This window comes from Zootoca vivipara, chromosome 7 (genome assembly GCF_965207765.1).
Source record: "Zootoca vivipara chromosome 7, rZooViv2.hap1.1, whole genome shotgun sequence".
Lineage (NCBI taxonomy): Eukaryota > Metazoa > Chordata > Lepidosauria > Squamata > Lacertidae > Zootoca > Zootoca vivipara.
In genome coordinates, this window is record NC_142590.1 from 38,585,454 (window position 1) to 38,606,692 (window position 21,239).

The 21,239-nt window shown below is 43.7% G+C and overlaps 1 protein-coding gene across 13 annotated transcripts in view; it reads left to right on the forward strand.

Moving 5' to 3' along the window:
* Window positions 1-520: 520 nt before the first annotated feature.
* The window catches only part of PARS2 (prolyl-tRNA synthetase 2, mitochondrial), a 37,221-nt gene continuing 16,502 nt past the window's right edge, over window positions 521-21,239 (forward strand). For 3 of the 13 annotated variants that reach the window (XR_015951038.1, XM_088674007.1, XM_088674012.1), the window contains exons 1-11: window positions 536-700; window positions 1,806-3,504; window positions 5,508-7,888; window positions 8,272-8,634; window positions 13,173-13,270; window positions 14,440-14,541; window positions 14,724-14,812; window positions 15,368-15,488; window positions 17,010-17,105; window positions 18,139-18,243; window positions 19,774-19,912. Coding sequence is in view for 11 of the 13 variants with exons in the window: in XM_088674007.1 (XP_088530133.1) it covers window positions 8,493-8,634; window positions 13,173-13,270; window positions 14,440-14,541; window positions 14,724-14,812; window positions 15,368-15,488; window positions 17,010-17,105; window positions 18,139-18,243; window positions 19,774-19,912 (892 nt within the window). In the remaining 2 variants the exon portion in view is untranslated. Of the gene's footprint in view, window positions 1,015-1,805; window positions 4,313-5,507; window positions 7,889-8,271; window positions 8,635-13,172; window positions 13,271-14,439; window positions 14,542-14,561; window positions 14,813-15,367; window positions 15,489-16,629; window positions 17,106-17,168; window positions 18,273-19,773; window positions 19,913-21,239 lie in introns of those variants that run through there. The other 10 variants (XM_088674009.1, XM_088674008.1, XM_088674010.1 and 7 more) reach the window with 10 other exon arrangements.

The window sequence follows — 21,239 nt, forward strand, 5'->3', positions numbered from 1 at the left end:
AGCTATATTTTGCTTTGTGTAGGGTGAGTGTGGGTGTGGCTCAGTGGACAAAGCCTTTCTTAAATTTCTGCCAAATTTCCGTTTACCAATAAGGGATTTGAAGTGGTGCAAATCCCCACAAGGAAATTAACTTGAGTCTTCCTCCAGTTACTTTGGGGGCTATTTGCACATTGAAAGCGCCGAAACAAACCGGAGCCTCTAAACCTTTCCTGCTTTGGCCTTTTTAGTTAGTAATTTTATTACATTAATTCATATCTATTCCCATTACTCTGGGCCGGCAAACTGAAACTTCTGCAACAAGGAGCCTGAAAAGAGGAACATTTAAAGAGTCGGGATGCTATTCAACCAAGGCCTCTTCACGTGTCACGTGAGGCTGCCTGAACCTGAATCGTCATGGTTATTGGCGGACTTCATCTGTACGCCCGAGACGGAGGGGAGAGACGCCCGAGACGGAGGGGAGAGAAAGAGCGTCGCTCTTTCTTCTTCGTTTCCTTCAACTCTATGGTTCCGGCTCCGTTCCGAAAAGGACGGGGCATCGCTGCTGCGCATGCGCAGCTTCTGTATACTGTGTTGCACCCCCAGTCCAGCCGCCGCGTGGTTTCTGCCACGGGCGCTGCAAGAGCTGGAAAGTTTGTCGCTTTTCTTCTCAAGGGGCTGCTCCGTATGAGACTTGACTCGGCTGCGCTTCCAGTTCAGCCAGGTTCGTGCAAACCCAGTGCTTTTGTTTCTTTACTCGGAAGGAAGCCCTGCTGTGCTCGGCCGGGACTTCCCCCCGAGGAAATGCTTGCACCTTTGCGTTCAGTCCGCCGGCGCTCCTCTTCCTCCGCAGAAATGTCAAAGCAGGCACCATATAGATAGGTGCCCCGTGATGGAGATGACGGGAATGTTACAATAGCAGTGTAATTGGGGGCGCGCAGGGGAATTCATATTTCTCTTTTCCTGCTTCCTCAAAAAGTCTCTGGAGGCGTTTTCATAATAACAGATTTGGACAACTTCTTCATTTGGACCGTGAAGGTACTTGGTTGCTTTTCGTGGCTCTTCAAATGTTATCTTTGCAACTAGGAAAAGCTAGCTCATTGTTTGTATTAAAACATGCAGCTTCTTGCATTGCAGCAGGGATGAGGAAGACTCTAGCTCAGCAGGTGTTCCTGGGTGCAGCCCCACCAGCTCCAGACCGATGGGTCAGGGATAATGGAAGGGCCATTACGCCTATTCTGTACAGATGTGTACCCTAAGTGGGGCAGAGGAAGCTGTACAGCTGTTGTGTGAGCATTGCAAATGTGTATTTTTGTGCCTGTGCATACCCTGTTTCTCCTAAAATAAGACATAACCATAAAATAAGCCATAGCAGGATTTTTAAGCATTCAAGGAATATAAGCCATTCCACGAAAATAAGCCATAGTGATAGACAGTTTAACCTTGTAGGTTAAACTGTGCCATACTTAATAAAAAAAATAAGACATCCCCTGAAAATAAGCCATAGTGTGTATTTTTGAGGAAAAATAAATATAAGACAGTGTCTTATTTTCGGAGAAACACGGTACATTTTGAAGGTGATGAAGCAGGTCTTAAACATTATTTGAGGCAGTTGCGGGAAGCACATTCTTCTAGAAACTCCTCATTTCTTTGCCAATTAACTGAATCAGCTAGAACCATTCAGCCCCATGTTGAGCCAAACAGGCTGTGTTCAATGCATTCAGCTCTCACAGTAGCTAAAATATGTGGGGAATCTCTTTCAGCTAGATATAAAATGTGCATCTGTTTATGTGAAATGAGTTGCTTTTATTTTCTCTCTCTGCCTGCAGATTTGAAAGAGAAGCTTCATCTGTGAGTCTCAAAATGGATGGGCTTCTCAGAAGAGGGAAAACGATTCTTCCTGCTTTGAAAAATTGGATCAGCTGGTGCCAAAAGCAGCAACAATGTTGCAGGTTTTATTGTGATCTTCATGCAAGACAAAAGTGTGTATCCCAGCACTTCCAGTCAATGAATCTGCGGGAGGATAGCATAGCATCACAGCAAACCAGCAAACCGGGTGAACTGACATGTAAAAGTCAGAGACTGATGTTACTAGCAGGACTTATCTACCCAGCCAGTCCTGGCTGCTTCCACTATATGCCCTACACTGTCCGAGCACTGGAGAAGCTCATCAAAGTGATAGACCGAGAAATGCAGGCTATAGGGGGTCAGAAAGTGAACATGCCTGCATTGAGCTCAGCAGAGCTCTGGAGAGCCAGTGGAAGGTGGGAACTCATGGGCAGTGAACTATTACGTCTGGCAGACAGGCACAGCCAAGAATACTGCCTAGGACCTACTCACGAAGAGGCCATCACAGACCTAATTGCTTCCCAAGGCCACTTGTCTTACAAACAGCTTCCCCTCTTGCTGTACCAGGTAACAAGAAAGTTTCGAGATGAGCCAAAACCACGCTTTGGGTTGCTGCGTGGCAGAGAATTTTATATGAAGGATATGTACACCTTTGATACCTCCAAGGAAGCTGCCCTCCAGACCTATGCCCTTGTGTGCAACGCTTACTGCAACATATTCAACAACTTAGGCCTTCGGTTTGTGAAAGTCCAAGCAGCTACAGGAAGCATTGGCGGGACAATGTCTCATGAATTCCAGCTCCCCGCTGACATTGGTGAGGACCGGTTGATGATGTGCACAGGCTGTGACTTTGCAGCCAATGAGGAAACGATAAACCCAGATGAGAAGAATTGCCCAGTTTGCAAAGGAAAACTAGCTGAGTACAAAGGGATTGAAGTTGGCCATACCTTCTTCTTGGGCACAAAATACTCCTCTGTTTTTAACGCTACTGTCCGCACTGCAGAAAATAAGCATATTGCGGCTGAAATGGGCTGCTATGGGCTGGGTGTGACTCGGATTCTTGCAGCCTCCATTGAGGTGCTTTCTACGGAGGACGCCATTCGGTGGCCAAGCCTCATTGCACCATACCAAGTCTGTCTTATTCCCCCAAAGAAAGGTAGCAAGGAGGAGAAAGGGGCAATGCTCCTGGAGGATTTATATGACTGTATTGTTGAAGCAGCCCCTCGGCTTAAGGAGGAGATAGTGCTGGATGACCGGACACAATTCACCATTGGTAAAAGATTAAAAGATGCGAATAAGCTTGGGTACCCCTATGTTATAATAGGTGGCAAGAAGGTTTTGGACGAGCCTTCTCTATTTGAAGTATGCAATCAAAATACTAATGAGACTTTGTTCCTTACCAAAGAAGCCATTGTTAACTTGCTGAGTAAAGTGCAAACTCCCTAAATACTGGATATGTGGCTTTTGAATATTGAAATGTCAGTGTTTCCCCTCTGCCATCTTAAGCATATGACTGTGAGAGTCTATGGGAATTATTTTTATTTGTATCTTCTTTCCCAAGGATTGCTGTGAAGGCAGATATGGTGCTGCCTATATGCCAAAGCCTCACTTGCAAACTTGGTTGCCCTTTGATTTCAACAGCACAGAGTTCCATCTGTACAATTGGGATCTTCTGCAAAGGTGAGGATCCTGTAGCCCTCCAGATGATGTTGGCTGCACCTTCCATTATCTCCAGCCAGCATGAGCAATGGCCAGGAGTGATGGGAACTGTAGGCTGACAATATTTGTTATGCAAAATAATAATAGTGTCCTGTTTGACAGTTATTTTGGGGACAGCAGCATGAAGCTGGATGTGATTAAGCCTTAAGGTAAAAAGAAAGTTTGCAATAATGTTTGCCAGTGCAACTGTGGTTATGGAAACAAAAGGCAAATCCCCACCACTAGTTTCTCTTAGATGCGCTTTGCCTCTGTGTGAGGGACCCTCATGGTCTGAGTACATAACTGGATCTGTCCCATCTGATCATCTGCTACATGAATTCAAAGACTGAGTTGCTGCTTACGTACTAGTGGGTCTCGATTATACTAGCCAAATACTTCCTGGAAGGGTTTGAGAGGGACTTTGCTAAGAAAAAATATACAAAGTTTGTCTTTGTAAACGTTTTTTATTTTTTATTTAAAGAAAAATAATGCCTTTTAAAGTAGAAACCCCCCCATCTGCATGTTGATTAAAAGTAAATTTTCCTCTTCTGACTATAGGGTTGGATTTCTAAGTATGGAAAACAAATTCCAAACAACAAAATTGATGGAACCTGGTTAATGCTGAGCTTCTGAGTGAGCCAATTAAATTGGCTATTCTGAAGTCCTGACACCTGATTGCCAAATAGGCTGCTGCTGTTCTTCCCCTCTTTAAGATCATGTACTGTAATCTGAATTTTCAGTATTCACAAGCATTTCACTTACATAATTAAAAGATATACGGTACAGATAAGTTTGAATATTGTTTTGCTTTAAATATGACCTTCCCACACACCTGTAACTTTTCCCCAGTAATAAAGCAGTTGTGAGCACTGAGCATGGCTAAGAGAGTAAGGCTGCAATCCTAGCCCCACCTAACTGGAAATACGGTAAGTTCCATTGAATTAAATAGGATTTGCTACTAAATAGCTATGTTTAGGATTGCACTGTAAGCTAGGACTGGAAAGCCTGTGGCCCTTTAGAAGGTGTTGGCTTACACTTCCCATCTTCCCTCACCCTTTGCCATTTCAGGGCCAGTTGGAGAAAGGTAATTTAGCCTGGGGCCTCAAGCTTAAAGTGGACCTCAAATATAGACACTTGTTAAGTTTTGCAACTTGTTTTTATGTGCAGCAGATCAAATTGCAACACACTCAGTTTAGAGCTGCAAATTTAAGCAAAAGAAAAAGAGATTTGATAAAAGACAATACTTTTTTGTTAAGTGATGCAGATTTTGCCACATGCTAAATGTCTACTGTGACATTGCATGAAAGCAGGATTTTCCCTCAAGAATAAGTGTATTTGCACAAAAGAGACTGGAAAAGTATTCTTTAAAAAATCAAATTATGTCTTATTTCCTCCCCCACCCACATACCTCATTTTGTTTTTGCATTTTGTCATATTTCCATGACTGCGTTTATTATTATGGGGCCTCAAAAGCAGGAAGGTGTCTATGAGCCTCCCCAGGCCTCTGAGAAGGCCTAGTCACGTTGCCTGGGGCTGATGGGAGTTCAACAATTGAAGAATCACACATTCCCCATCCCTGGACTTGTTCATGTACTGTAATGTAATGTAAAAACATAGTTTGTTACATCAAACAAGAACTACATGGGTGGAGTGCTCTGAGTACTCTGAAATACCATTAAAATACATAACCATTTAACTTAGATATCTGGTAGGGATATTACCATTATTGGTCATTTCTCTTTCCCACCTCCCTTTCTACCATCTCTCACACATTTTCTTGGGAAGAAAAGCCTTACAATAAATCCTATTCTGCGGGATTTAGCTTCAGTCTGCTTAGAGCATCATTGTTGTCAAATTGTACAAATCTCAAACCAGCTGCAAACTGATCACTTAGGAGAGTAGTTTTCAACCATTTGAAATCCAGGACTCTCCTTTAACCCAAAAATGCATTGGGGAACCCATTTCTCTCTCTCTCTCTTTACCAGATACTTGTGTGGTGATAGTGCTGTTGCTGTGACCCACTTTGGACCAGGATGTAACCCAGGCTCTGGCTCCCCCGGGTGTTTGCTGTGCCTTTCTACAAATCTGGCGTACCAGGCATGGTTCCCTGTGCGTAGAATTATTGCAAAGGAAGTCCTGTGCCCACTAATTTTGGGTGGAAGCCCCACTGAATTCAGTGGAAGTTATTCCCAAATAAATATGGATTGGGTTGGCCTGCTTGAAGATCAGCATGTAAGCAAAAGCAGCCATTGCACAAAGCCAGCATCTCCTGTGATAATGACTCTGGTTTCATCTGGGGTTGTGGTTACTCTTGCTGGTGTGCTTCTGGTGAAGTGAGAATGAAGTATCAGGTTGCTTCCTCCCCACTCTGTTCCTGTGACTGGGATAAATTTTTTGGTGGGGGAACTACCCTCCTCCCTGGACCAGTAAAGGTGGAGAGCTCCTTCAGAATCATCCTCTTTGACAGAATAAATAACTGAGAGGTGGAAGTAAGGATGGTTCTCTTACCCCAAACAATAGTGTAGTGCTAAAGGATACAAGACAGGGCCAAGGAAAGGACAGGGCTCAAGACAGCAAGTATTATTCTACAACCATGTTCAACTCCCTTACCCAGGATCTTAGATACAATGCAACCAGCAGTGTTGGCTTGAATGATGACACAAACCTCTCCATTGTGACATTGACTAGTAAGCCCTTTCTTCCATCAGAGGAAAAGGAATGTGAAACCAGCAAACAGCTGGGAGCATTCACCAACAAGTAAGCAAGTGTATTTATTTCTTTTTCTGATTTGCTCAAGTGGGTCTCTATGGTTGAGTCCATCAGTTCCTCAGTACCCACAAATGTTTCAGCATCATTTATTTACTCGGCAAAGTACATGACTAGGTCGCCTTGGCAATTCTACTGATTTCCAGTCCCATGTTTCAGAGACCCTAAATATAAATGTAACAAATCTGTTTGGCATGTTTAATTATGGATTATTTCTATGCGAATCCCAAGAAACCGAGAGATGGAAGTAGGGATGATTCCTTACCCAAAACAATAGCATACTGCTAAGGGATACAAGACAGGGCCAAGGAAAGGGCAGTGCTCAAGACAGCAAGTATTATTCTACAACCATGTTCAGAATCTTAGATACTATACAACCAGCACTGTTGGCTTGAATGATGACACAAACATCTCCATTGTGACATTGACTAGTAAGCCCTTTTATCCATCAGAGGAAAAGGAATCTGAAACGAGCAAACGGCTGTGAGTGCTCACCAACAAATAAGCAAGTGTATGAGCTTTCTGTAGGGATCAGCTGAGCCTGAGTATAAAAGATGTATACTGCCCAGATCAAGAGAAGTAATAGTACCATTCTATTCTGCCTTGGTCAGATCCTACCTGGAGTCCAGTGTCCAGTTCTGGGCACCACAGTTCAAGAAGAATATTGACAAGCTAGATGGTCTGCAGAGAAGGGTGACCAGTATGATAAAGTGTCTGGAAACCAAGTCATATGAGGGACAGTTGAGGGAATTGGATATGTTTAGCCTGGAGGAGAGGAGAACTGATATGATAGCCAGCTTCAAATGTCTTAAGGGCTGTCGCATGGAAGATGGAGCGAAATTGTTTTCTGCTGTTCCAGAGCATGGGACCTGAACAAGTGGATTCAAATGGCAAGATTCTGATGAAGCATTTGGAAGAAATTTCCAATGGTAAGAGCTGTTCAGCAGTGAACAGGCTTTCTCGAAAGGTGGTGGAATGTCCTTCCATAGAGGTATTTCAAGAGAGATAATCATCTGTCAGAGGTTCTTTAGCTGCGATTCCAACCACAAGGCATATTGATTTTCACATTCCCAGTGCTGACTTAATGCTTTCCAAACATTTCGTATCAAAATCAACTTTTCTTTTTACAAAGATACTAGACTGTCTTTTATATTTTCTTCTCTTAAAGGGACTCTTATGGAACAAATATGTATAGGTCTGGGTTCTGCAAGGATCTTTGACTGCGTAGGCTTGAGCCATTTTCTATCTGAATTCCATGTCTTTGGTTAGAGTGTAAAACAAGCATAAAGTCAGCATAAAGTTTAAAAGGTGAAGGGTTTTTAACCACCAATGCTGTTTTCCCATTTTTCTTCTTTTCTTTTCAGCTAATATCTTGTGATCTCTCATTAATCAAGTGGTGATAACATCGCCATCTGTATAAAAGCTGGTAGCTTCTGTATGTACACAGAACACTCTACCAATCAGCTCAGAAGAGAGTCTGGCTGTCGGGGTCTTCTCCAATACAGTTGCTTTGTTTTTAATAGGGCATTGAACAGACTTCAACTCTAATCACAATGTGAAGGCTTGATTCCACCACCACCCTACATGCCCTAGTTTACATGTAAGTCAACCCATGGTTTGATGTGTATGCATGAGTGTGGAAGCTGCCAGATTGAGGCCGCTTTGTTCATCCACCAGTCCTGCTGTGAGTAAGCCATGCTTTGGCTTAGCATGTTGCCTGAGTTTGGGCTCATGAATTGTTTCCTCCAGAAAAACCTTGAGCTATAAACTGGAGACAAACCTTATTTGCTGCATGTAGTTTGTCTGGAGCAAGAGAAACTCTGAGCCCGGGTTCAGGTGACACAAAACTAAAGCATAGCTTAAGCCATCTCACAGCAATGGAACAGCAGGAGGACCAAAGCCAGCCGAAAATCTGCAAGGCAAAATATTTGAAGTTCACCAGTGAGGCATCACTGATATTCTAAATTCCTGACCCTCATACAGGAACACTGCTCATGTTGTAAACATCGGTCTTCAAGACTGGAACGCCTAAGTCTGGAGAAGACAAGCTATGGTTCAGGATTTTCAAAATGGACCTTACTATACATCTTTGTGAATGAACGAGGGAAGGACAATACCATCAGTCTTTTTCTAGCTGGTGAAGAATCAGTTGCTCTTCTGGTAATTAACAAACAAACAAACAAAAACTCCCTGTGATCCCAGAGATGGAAAAAGAAATAAAAAAAGCTGAGAATGAAGAGTCAGCTGAAGTCCAAACAACTCAACAGTGTCCCCTGACGACAAAGAGAGAATTATCCAGGAATCCCCTACTGTTGGAAAACTGCCTGCCAGATGCAATTTCTGAAGGTGAAGACAAATGACCTCTAGGGTTTGGAGAGTAAATATGTAGAGTGAAGAACTAAGTACAATATATAAGGCATAAATACTAAAACTCAAATCTTTTAGCTCACTCCCCAATGTGCGTCTGACGATGCACAAGCTTGAACCTTAGTTGCCTAGGTTGATGCTTATAAATGGTTATCTTTGTTGTTGTTGTTTAGTCGTTTAGTCGTGTCCGACTCTTCGTGACCCCATGGACCATAGCACGCCAGGCACTCCTGTCTTGCACTGCCTCCCGCAGTTTGGTCAAACTCATGTTCGTAGCTTCGAGAACACTGTCCAACCATCTTGTCCTCTGTCGTCCCCTTCTCCTAGTGCCCTCAATCTTTCCCAACATCAGGGTCTTTTCCAAGGATTCTTCTCTTCTCATGAGGTGGCCAAAGTATTGGAGCCTCAGCTTCACGATCTGTCCTTCCAGGGAGCACTCAGGGCTGATTTCCTTAAGAATGGATAGGTTTGATCTTCTAGCAGTCCATGGGACTCTCAAGAGTCTCCTCCAGCACCATAATTCAAAAGCATCAATTCTTCGACGATCAGCCTTCTTTATGGTCCAGCTCTCACTTCCATACATCACTACTGGGAAAACCATAGCTTTAACTATACGGACCTTTGTCGGCAAAGTGATGTCTCTGCTTTTTAAGATGCTGTCTAGGTTTGTCATTGCTTTTCTCCCAAGAAGCAGGCGTCTTTTAATTTCGTGACTGCTGTCACCATCTGCAGTGATCAAGGAGCCCAAGAAAGTAAAATCTCTCACTGCCTCCATTTCTTCCCCTTCTATTTGCCAGGAGGTGATGGGACCAGTGGCCATGATCTTGGTTTTTTTGATGTTGAGCTTCAGACCATATTTTGCGCTCTCCTCTTTCACCCTCATTAAAAGGTTCTTTAATTCCTCCTCGCTTTCTGCCATCAAGGTTGTGTCATCTGCATATCTGAGGTTGTTGATATTTCTTCCGGCAATCTTAATTCCGGCTTGGGATTCATCTAGTCCAGCCTTTCGCATGATGAATTCTGCATATAAGTTAAATAAGCAGGGAGACAATATACAACCTTGTCGTACTCCTTTCCCAATTTTGAACCAATCAGTTGTTCCATATCCAGTTCTAACTGTAGCTTCTTGTCCCACATAGAGATTTCTCAGGAGACAGATGAGGTGATCAGGCACTCCCATTTCTTTAAGAACTTGCCATAGTTTGCTGTGGTCGACACAGTCAAAGGCTTTGGCATAGTCAATGAAGCAGAAGTAGACGTTTTTCTGGAACTCTCTAGCTTTCTCCATAATCCAGCGCATGTTTGCTATTTGGTCTCTGGTTCCTCTGCCCTTTCGAAATCCAGCTTGCACTTCTGGGAGTTCTCGGTCCACATACTGCCTAAGCCTGCCTTGTAGAATTTTAAGCATAACCTTGCTAGCGTGTGAAATGAGCGCAATTGTGCGGTAGTTGGAGCATTCTTTGGCACTGCCCTTCTTTGGAATTGGGATGTAGACTGATCTTCTCCAATCCTCTGGCCATTGCTGAGTTTTCCAAACTTGCTGGCATATTGGGTGTAGCACCTTAACAGCATCATCTTTTAAAATTTTAAATAGTTCAGCTGGAATATCATCACTTCCACTGGCCTTGTTATTAGCAATGCTTTCTAAGGCCCATTTGACTTCACTCTCCAAGATGTCTGGCTCAAGGTCAGCAACCACACTACCTGGGGTGTATGAGACCTCCATATCTTTCTGGTATAATTCCTCTGTGTATTCTTGCCACCTCTTCTTGATGTCTTCTGCTTCTGTTAGGTCCTTACCACTTTTGTCCTTGATTATGGTAATCTTTGTACGAAATGTTCCTTTCATATCTCCAATTTTCTTGAACAGATCTCTGGTTTTCCCCATTCTATTGTTTTCCTCTATTTCTTTGCATTGCTCATTTAAGAAGACCCTCTTGTCTCTCCTTGCTGTTTTTTGGAAATCTGCATTCAGTTTCCTGTATCTTTCCCTATCTCCCTTGCATTTTGCTTGCCTCCTCTCCTCTGCTATTTGTAAGGCCTCGTTGGATAGCCATTTTGCTTTCTTGCATTTCCTTTTCCTTGGGATGGTTTTCGTTGCTGCCTCCTGTATAATGTTACAAGCCTCCATCCATAGTTCTTCAGGCACTCTGTCCACCAAATCTAAATCCTTAAACCTGTTCCTCACTTCCACTGTGTATTCATAAGGGATTTGATTCAGATTGTATCTTACTGGCCCAGTGGTTTTTCCTACTTTCTTCAGTTTAAGCTGGAATTTTGCTATAAGAAGCTGATGATCTGAGTTACAGTCAGCTCCAGGTCTTGTTTTTGCTGACTGTATAGAGCTTCTCCATCTTTGGCTGCAGAGAATATAATCAATCTGATTTCGATGCTGCCCATTTGGTGATATCCATGTGTAGAGTCGTCTCTTGTGTTGTTGGAAGAGAGTGTTTGTGATGACCAGCTTGTTCTCTTGACAGAACTCTATTAGCCTTTGCCCTGCTTCATTTTGAACTCCAAGGCCAAACTTGCCAGTTGTTCCTTTTATCTCTTGATTCCCTACTTTAGCATTCCAATCCCCTGTAATGAGAAGAACATCCTTCTTTGGTGTCATTTCTAGAAGTTGTTGTAGGTCTTCATAGAATTGGTCAATTTCACTTTCTTCAGCACCGGTAGTTGGTGCATAAACTTGGATTACTGTGATGTTAAAAGGTCTGCCTTGGATTCGTATCGAGATCATTCTGTCATTTTTGAGATTGCATCCCATTACAGCTTTTGCCACTCTTTTGTTGACTATGAGGGCCACTCCATTTCTGCTACAGGATTCTTGCCCACAGTAGTAGATATGATAGTCACCCGAACTGAATTCGCCCATTCCCTTCCATTTTAGTTCACTGATGCCCAAGATGTCGATATTTATTCTTGTCATCTCATTTTTGACCACATCCAGCTTACCTCCACTCATGGTTCTTACATTCCAGGTTCCTATGCAATATTTTTCTTTACAGCATCGGACTTTCCTTTCGCTTCCAGGCATATCCGCAACTGAGCGTCCTTTCGGCTTTGGCCCAGCCGCTTCATCAGCTCTGAATCTACTTGTACTTGTCCTCCGCTCTTCCTCAGTAGCATGTTGGACGCCTTCCGACCTGAGGGGCTCATCTTCCAGCGTCATAACTTTTATATGCCTGTTTTCTTTGTCCATGGAGTTTTCTTGGCAGGGATACTGGAGTGGCTTGCCAGTTCCTTCTCCAGGTGGATCACGTTTAGTCAAAACTCTCCACTATGACCTGTCCATCTTGGGTGGCCCTGCATGGCATAGCTCATAGCTTCTCTGAGTTATTCAAGCCCCTTCGCCACGACAAGGCATTGATCCATGAAGGGGGCATTGATCCATGGTTATCTTTAGGGAACCGTAACATCCAAAAGACCTTGGGAAGCCACTGCAAGTCAGTGGATGCTACCCAGCTAAGTGACACTCAGAGTAGACCCACTGGAATCAAGTCCGTGGAATCTACTCTGATGATTCCTCACATTGGATATCACCCAGTTCGGTTAAGTTTATTTAAATAATTTCTTACCCACTTTTTATTGCCACGGACAATTCCAAAGTAAGATGACGAGTTTTAAAATGATGTGGTAAAATAAAACAGAGGTGCAACGGTAGATCTTTTACTACTTTAAACCACCAGGCAGAACTTATACACCCTCACTGATGCCCACCAAGCACCAGTATGAAAAATTGTAATCAAGTACTGAGCTAGATGAACCAATAGCCAGATTCACTATAAGGTAACTTCCTAAGTACTTGACCAAACAGCTTTAAACCAGACAGGGCCTGTGTGAAGTATCTGTCCTTTTCAGCTCTGATTTTGCCATTGTGCCAAAATTAGATAGATAGATTTTTACCAGTCTACTAAAGCAATTGCAGAAGAAGAGGCAGAGACTGGAGAAAGAATTGTGAGTGAGATATTTTATACAGTATATATTAAGTGGAATGGAAATAATGTAAGTAAGTAGATGATAGATAGATACCAAAACCCCATAGCTCTCACTATGGTTAGATGAAGTTAGATGAAGATTGCAACTGGAGGATTTCTACTTGCATATGATGAGAACCCTTCCTCAGCTGTAAGTCTTAATTTGCACCACAAAACTATGTTTTAACTTCCTGGTGACCTACCGTTGAGTTTCAAAGAAAGAGTCCCAAATAAATGGCTCAAGATTAGAAATGAACAAAAGAGCCATGTTTGGAGGAAGGAGATTTTTGCACAAGTCTTAGTAAACCTCGGCTTATTACCACGCACCCCGACAGCAGGGGTGGGAACCCTTTGGCCCCCAAGATGTTGCTGAACTACAACTCCCAGCTCTAGCAAGCAGGGCCAATGACCAAGGATGATGGCAGGTGTAGTTCAGCAACATCTAGGAGGCCAAAGGTTATCCACCCCTATGTTAGAGTAACAGTACCAGGAGACATTTCCGCACCAACCTCAGTTCCATTTACTTTTTATTTGTAACAGCTTCACTAACCTCCAGCTATGCCTATGGGATGACGCTGTATGACGCAAAAAGAACGGAAAAGGAAAAACAGCTAGTCTCTGATGACCATAATAAAATGGTAGGAACATGTTCCTAATACTCTGCTAACTCTAACATTGCACTTCCCTCTCGACAGTAAATACACATTTGCAATATTCTGCATATACCTGAACCTTAATATTAGATAGCTTCAGAACTTATTTCAGTGCAAGAGCTCAATTTTGGAAGGCATACAGTTTTGGCAAATAGTAGATATTTTCAATTTGGGGTAAGGTGCTAATGGAGGAGATCAGACTATACCACTATAATGAGGGTCCCTCTTCTCATGGGCACATCCCAGTCACGGACTCACCTTCCATGTTAGCTCATAGATAATTTGCTGACTTCAAAGTCCTGCAAAATAAAAATCTTCCTCTCTCTTTTTTTTTTTACTATGGTGACATGAGCTCTTAGAACTTAGTCTTCCTTTTTCCCATTCAGACAACCTGGCCCTTGTATAACTATGGGAGTTACTTTCTTGCACATTGTGCAGGGAAGACTAAGGGAAGGTTAAACTGATTGTGAGTGAAGGAAATAGAGGAAGCAGAGATGGTATTGATTTCCAATTATGTTCAAAGTCTTAGTAAACAGCTTTCCATGAAAAAGGTATTGCTCCCTTCCCGCGTCCCAGTACTGGCTGGATGGGGACGCAGGTGGCGCTGTGGTCTAAACCACTGAGCCTCTTGGGCTTGCTGATTGGAAGGGTGGTGGTTTGAATTCCCGGGGGGGAGGGAGCTCCCATTGCTCTGTCAGAGCTCCTGCCAACCTAGCAGTTCAAAAGCATGCCAGTGCAAGTAGATAAATAGGTACCACTGCAGCAGGAAGGTAAACGGCATTTCCGTGCGCTCTGGCTTCTGTCATGATGTTCCATTGCGCCAGAAGTGGTTTAGTCATGCTGGCCACATGACCCGGAAAGCTGTCTGTCGACAAATGCCGGCTCTCTCAGCCTGAAAGCGAAATGAGTGCCGCAACCCCAGAGTCACCTTTGACTGGACTTAACTGTCTAGGGGTCCTTTACCTTTACCTTCCTGGCTTGATGTTCAATGCGTGTTCTCTGTGTGGAAGGCAATCAGCAGAATGACTATTGCCATTAAACATTCTATTGCCCTCCTTTCACATCTTATGATGCACTGGCTCAGGAAACTGGTTCTGAACAAATACGGTCATATGTGAAAGTGCTATTAAAATCTTCCACCCTTTTCTTGCTAGTCTCATATGCGTTCCCAGGAATTCGATTCAAAAATGAGTGGGAATGGTAATCAAAACTATCGGCATGGGAATCAGAAATTGCAGCTGGTCGAGCAAACAATGGTGAGTCAGATGCAATGCAGATCCTTTATTTGTGTATTTAATACCTTGTACAATTGGTGTAAAATATGTTTGACCAGCAGGGGGAAAATCACACATTAGTGCAGCTGTAGCAGCAACTTTGGTGAACAGAGCAGACACTTGAACAGTTCTTCCTCACAGAATTTGCTGCTGCTCTTTCGCAGGCACAGATTTTAGACCTGCCTCTGGACAGCATCGACTCGCACTCCACAGCTTTGCGCTGTCAGGGGATGCTTCTCATTCAGGACCTAAGGTATGTCGGATCTACAACCCAACATCCTCCCTGACCCAAATGTTGAAGCAAAGCTCAGAAGAAAAGTGCTAAGGATAGAGTTGAATAATGCCATCCGGAAGAGACTGCCTCAGGCTGGGGTAACCCAGCCAGATGGGTGGGGTATAAAGAATATCATCATTATCATCATCATCATCTGTGGAATTATTTGAAACAAACCATATAGAAAAGCCAAACCGGTCTCAGGTCCGTTGATATGGAATGGATTGTCTTGCTTTATTGCACTACTGACGAATCATGTGACCTACATTGGTGAGCCTGGAGTCCTCTGATCTTGACCCTGGTAGTTCTGAATTCCAGTCAGAGCCATGGGCTCAAGGTAGGCATACCCACACCAGATTCTAGTCAGTGGCTACCCCTTTGTAGCCTGCCCATTCCAGTAGGCACTACACAGCTCAGACATGGTTTATTTCCCCCCCTCAGTACTCTGAACTGCAGACCTCGCCACTTCCATAAGGAAGAATTGTAATGCACATTGAATGCTCTGTTTCTTCTCCCCCAACCGCCATTCCTCAGCCAAATGGAGCTTTCTCATTGGCCTAAAGAGAAGCTGCTCAGCACCTGCATTGCCAGCGTCTTTGCCTTGCCCTCGCTGGACACCTTACAAAGTCAGAGCAATGAAGAAGTTCCCGTACAGGTATTTTCTCACTTCGTTGCAGGTGTGTGTGGGGGGGACTATGTCCCTCCAGATGTCGCTTGCTGGATTGTAGCTCATGTCATTCCTTGCCTTTGGCCATTCTAACTGGGGCTGGGGAGATTTTGAGTCCAGTCTGGAGGGACATAGATTTCTCATGACCAATTTACTGTGGAGAGGGTACGTGCTCGAATGATAACATCTCACTGTTTGAATCTACAATGTTTAAAAAGGAAAGAGAAAGAACTATACTGATTTGGGGAAGAGGGTGCACAAAAACATGACCCTATGTGGAACAAAGATACAACATCAGAATGCAAATTTGATGTTGATGATCGAAGCACTAAGTTCCCTTTTGAAGCCATTTTATACTTCCTATATCAGGGGTAGGCAACCTAAGGCCCGTGGGCCGGATGCGGCCCAATCGCCTTCTCAATCCAGCCCACGGACAGTCCAGGAATCAGTGTGTTTTTACATAACTAGAATGTGTCCTTTTATTTAAAATACATCTCTGGGTTATTTGTGAGGTCTGCCTGGTGTTTTTACATGAGTAGAATGCGTGCTTTTATTTAAAATGCATCTCTGGGTTATTTGTGGGGCATAGGAATTCGTTCATCCCCCCCCCCAAAAAAAATAGTCCGTCCCACCACATGGTCTGAGGGATGGTGGACTGGCCCACGGCTGAAAAAGGTTGCTGACCCCTGTCCTATATCTTCACAATGACCGTGTGAGCTAGGTAAGGCTGGGTTGGTGACTGGCCCAGAGCAGAAAGTGAGCAAAAACAATGAGTTAAGCGTACTTTCTTTTTGTATATCAAGGTTTGTAAAAAAAGGGGGGGGATGCCTGCAGTTTGCTGAGAGTGTGAAAGAGGGTTTTTGTGTGTAGTTCAAGAAAGCTTATGCCATTATAAACATGTTAATCTTTAAGATATCACAAAACTTTTCTGTGGTACCTTACTTCATGCATTCCTTTTTTAGGAAGAAGGGGACCCTATTTTGGGAACTGCACCAGGGCCCCCCACCATCTTAATCCATCCTTGGGCAAAAGTAGGACGAAATACACTGAGCATGTTGTTCACTATTATGCAACCCCTATGCATTGTAATAGGGGGGAGAGCTACACTCGCTTTTGAATCACAGCTTTATTAGTCATGTCAGTTCATGGACACTGTTGGCATCCACCTGTCTTGAGAGACAATGGAGTGCACCTCCAGGGGTGAAGTCAAACTGCTGGAGAATCGCAGCGCCTGCTGTGACCGCAGAGACCGGTATCTTTTAACTGCTGCCTCCCATGTTGCTTTTGCAGTGGTCCAAAGGAAAGCAGAGCAATACATTTGGCACCAGCATGGCTGCAGGAGTTCCTGGAAGGAGGCATACAAGGTGCCATCCAGCCATCTTAGGGACTCCACTCCGGATTTGTGTAGAGTTTACTCTTTAGCCTTTCCCTCTCCCGAAGATGCCCCACAAGGCAGCGGGACATGTAATGTTATAGTAATATATTATGCAACTTTTTTCTCCTTCTCAGGCACTGTACAAGCAGACCTTAGAGGCTATAGAATCAATGCTGAAAAGCCTATTGGCAGAAAGACCAAACATAGCTGAACTGGCCGCTCTCTTAGAAGTAAGCTCCTGTTATCTTTTTTGTGGCTCAAAGAATATGCCCTATGCCTAGGTTCATGAAGTAGTCCTTCTTTTCTTTTCCTTTTCTTGGTGTATATGGTTCTCCTCATGCCAATACAACCCTCACAACAACCATGTGAGTCATCGTGGAATGAGAGATACTCACTGGCCCAATAAGGTTCATGGCTGAGTGGAGATTTGAACCAGTTTGTGCCCTGTTATAGTCAAACAGTGTAATTGCTACACCACACTCTCTCAGACAGACAGATTTTTTGTTGAAATGGCATTTGCTGCTCAGGGAGCAGAGAAGTGCCTCATTCACCGAAATCTACTAGTGGGGTTTTTGTGTTTTTTAGGGGGTGTTAAAATTAATTTTGAAAGGTGTCAGCTCAGAATGGCTCCTTTCAGTTTGGTCAGGGAGAGTTACAACAACAGGAATAAGAGGCCAGACAGGAAGCCATAAGATTGTTGAGAGTACTTAGCATGACATTCATGCTATTCAGAACTTTAAAGACCGGAAGGAAAGCAACCCAAAGTGGAATTTGGATTTCCTTGACATTGGGAAGTAACACAGGAAATGCCCTTTCCCCGTGTTCTTTAATCTTTGGAAACCAGGAAAAGTGTCAGGGTGGGAGGGGAAATGAGGGAAGATGTAACCTAGCTTACTTCCTCTCTGTGAGGTTTTGACACCATTGAGAGAGCAACCTGGAGGGCCACATTCAGCCTCCATGCCAGAAGTTCCCCACCGGGTTTTCCAAAACTTAGGTCTCCAGCTGTTTTGGACTACAGTTCCCATCCTCCCTGACCACTAGTCTTGCTACCTATGGATGATGGGAGTTGTAGTCCAAAAACAGCTGGCAACCCAAGTTTGGGAAATCCTTGTGTAGCCAATAGCGAGCTTAATGAACTGATGGCTGGACTTGGAGTAAGGCAGCTTCCTGGGTTCTTTTCTGAAAGACAAGAGCATGACTTTGAAGAATTACACTTTCTCTTCTTATACAGTTGCTAACAGTTTGCCCCCACTACCTCTACAGCACTTGATGCCCTGGATAATATCAGGACAAGCACATGAGCGGGCAAGAGCAGTGAACACCTATGTATCCCTGTTAAAATTTGCAGCCACCTGCCCCACGTTTCATGTGAGTGCTGCCCTCTGGCTTGAGGCGAAGTGAGTGGATAGAGACTGTGAAAAGCAAGTTTAGGGACTGGTACTCACTGGAATCTGATGCTTTATTTCTACCTCACTATTCTTCTACTGGGGAAAAAGAGGGGGGAATGAGTGACTAGAGTCTGAGATAGCCAGAAGCAAATGAACAAGACATTTTCTAATATTCAAGTGGTAGGGTTGCGAGACTCAATAGAGGACAGGACTAATTTCCAAGCAAAGGGTCTGCTGGTTTCTCTTTAAGGTTTCCAGACTCAAAAGAGAGCAAGGCAATTAAAGGCACAGAAGTCCTGTCCTCTATTGAGTCTGGCAACCCTACCAAGTGGTCTATTGGAGACAAAACTGGCCTATTATAGCTTGAATCCCTTATATCCTACAAAAACCATGCTACAGCTATGAGCCATAGCCTTTTCACAGTATTGCTGCTACAAACTGATATGGGCATGAATCGAAACCCCGTGAAGGTGTTCTGCCCCACACACGAGGATCACTGTGAGAGAGCTAGCCAGCCCCTCTGTCATATCTCTATTGCCCAGCTTTGCCACCCCTATGCAACACGGGAGAGCAAAAGTAAGAGCATAGACAGCTGTACAACTTGGGACCAGATGATCTAAAAGATCATCTCACCCTCTATATATACAGGGAGAGAGCCTTCTGCACATGCCTTCTCATCAGGAAGTTCATTCCACATGATATAGGAATTGGGCCTTGGGTTTGGTGGCATCCAGCCACTGGAACTCCCTTCCACTAGATATCACACAGGCACCTATGGAAAACCTTTCTTCTTTAACAAGCCTTTTAAGTGGAGGTCTGTACCCCAGTTCTATCTTAATCGGATTTGAAATTGTTTTAAAACTGCTTTTATCTATTGTTTTTAATTGTTTATGGTTTTTACTGTGAAGGTGCTTGGATATATTTATGTGAAGTGATTCGTAAATGGAATAAGATAAATAAAATTATTATTACATTTATATCCCACCTTTTCTCTAAGGAGCTTCAGTTGCTGTACATAGTTTTGTTTCCCCCCCTCCATTTTGTCAAGCTTTGTGGTCGAGTGGGGACTAGAACCCGGGTCTCCCAGTTATTTGTCCAACACTCTAACCACAACAACACACTGGCATTCTTCAGTGTCTGCAGCACAAAGTCTATTGTCTCTGTGGAGGCTTCCCTCATGATTCAGAACCCCCTGATCATGCAAGGCTTGTTCTCATTTAGAGTACAGCAGACTCCCTGCTGCAGTTGTTTGCCCTCCTGTGTGTGGACGGTGGCAGAGCTGGCTGTTGGAGGCACGATTGAGTCTGTAGAGGCAGCTAACATGGCCCTGTCTCCCTCTCTTTGTGCGAGGAGAATAGCCTGAACAGGGTACAAAGCTCATCAGAAAAAGACAATGTAATTCCAAACATCAGTTCATCCACACAGGGGGACTTTTTTCATTCAAGGAGCACAAAGATTTCTTCTCTTCCCCTCAGTGTCAAAAGACCGCACTCTCAATTTCTCCATTCAGGCGTCACCTGATGAATGTCCTAAGCTTGGGCATCTGATTGGTCAGCTGTGTCTGCGTCTCAATGACCCCCAAAAGGAAATTGGTGAACATGCTATGGAAGGCATGTATTTCCTGTACTCCCTTATGCTGCGCCAAAACGGTAAGATAGGAGCTGTGAAAACTCCAGTATCCAAACTGTGAATCTATATAGAAGTAGTAGACTGTACTTTATTTGGCAGCCATTGACTTGTTGCCCTTGACACTCTCTTCTTATGTCCTATATTTTATTATATCTGGGTATTGCATTATATCAGGAATCCCCAATTTTCTCTCTTTTTTTCTGGCCCAAGTGCACATTTGGAATTTTTATTTTTATTTTGTCAAGACGCCTTGAGTTGCCTGCAGTGAGAGAAGGTGTTTAATAAATTTAATAAAGAAGAAGAAGAATCAACTGTTGTTGGCACCACATAATACCCATTTCACAGAAGAAAAAACAGGGGTGCTTAGAATCTCCAGGCCCCCACATTAACAAAAGACAAAACACCTGCACATACCTGCAGACAAATAACTACAGGACTACAGTACTGTTATTATAAGGTGCCTATTTTCTAAGCACTGCACATATACCAAAAGACAAGGTAGTCTCTGACCACAAGGTTGCAATCTAATAGACATGAAACAGAAGGAATGGGGAGGGAGAAGGAACCTTCACTAGCCAATGGGTGGAGCCAGGTTGGTCTTCCCATTGCCGCAATGTTCTTGTTGCGAGGCAGAAGGTGCAGCCTCTCAATAGTATCAGAAGCCAGTGTGTGGTTTCCTTCAGCTTTGCAGCACACCAACTCAAAGCCAACTTAAAGTTTTCAAAACAACTTTCTATTATTTCATGTGGAAAGAAGTATTCTGGAATTCTGAGACGATCCACAGCAGAGACTATTAATTTGATGTATTGCATCATTATTAGGGGGTTCCAAAAATCTGGAGAGACATGCCCATTTTGTGCAACAGCAAAGGGTGCTTTTATTTAGTTAGCTGTTCTGCAGACACTGGTCTGTTTGCCCTTCATGCTCCTTTTGTCTCTGCCATAGCGTGTTGGATTTTGTGCTGACAACCCCTGTAGTCCTCACTGTGCAGAAGCTGGAGAAGATCCTGCCTAACGTAGCTACAAAGTGGGGCTTTGAGAGAAGTCCCTGGTGGAGAAGATATCTATAGCTCAGTGCCAAATCATGGGTGGTCACATCTCAGTTGCAGCAGGATACCCGCTCTGCAGTTTCCAGAGCTAATTTGAGAATTAAGGAGGATTTTGGAATGGGGCAGGCCGACCCAGGTTACTGTTATGCATCCCCACATCTCCAGGTTCCAGGGGTAATGCTATCCAGGGCTTGGCTTCCTTTTGGAGAAGAGACGATGAGAGATATATGCCATTTCTGTAATATTTGCTTTATTTGCAAACATTCAAGTGGAGCGTTGGAGGAGGCAAACAGCTTATT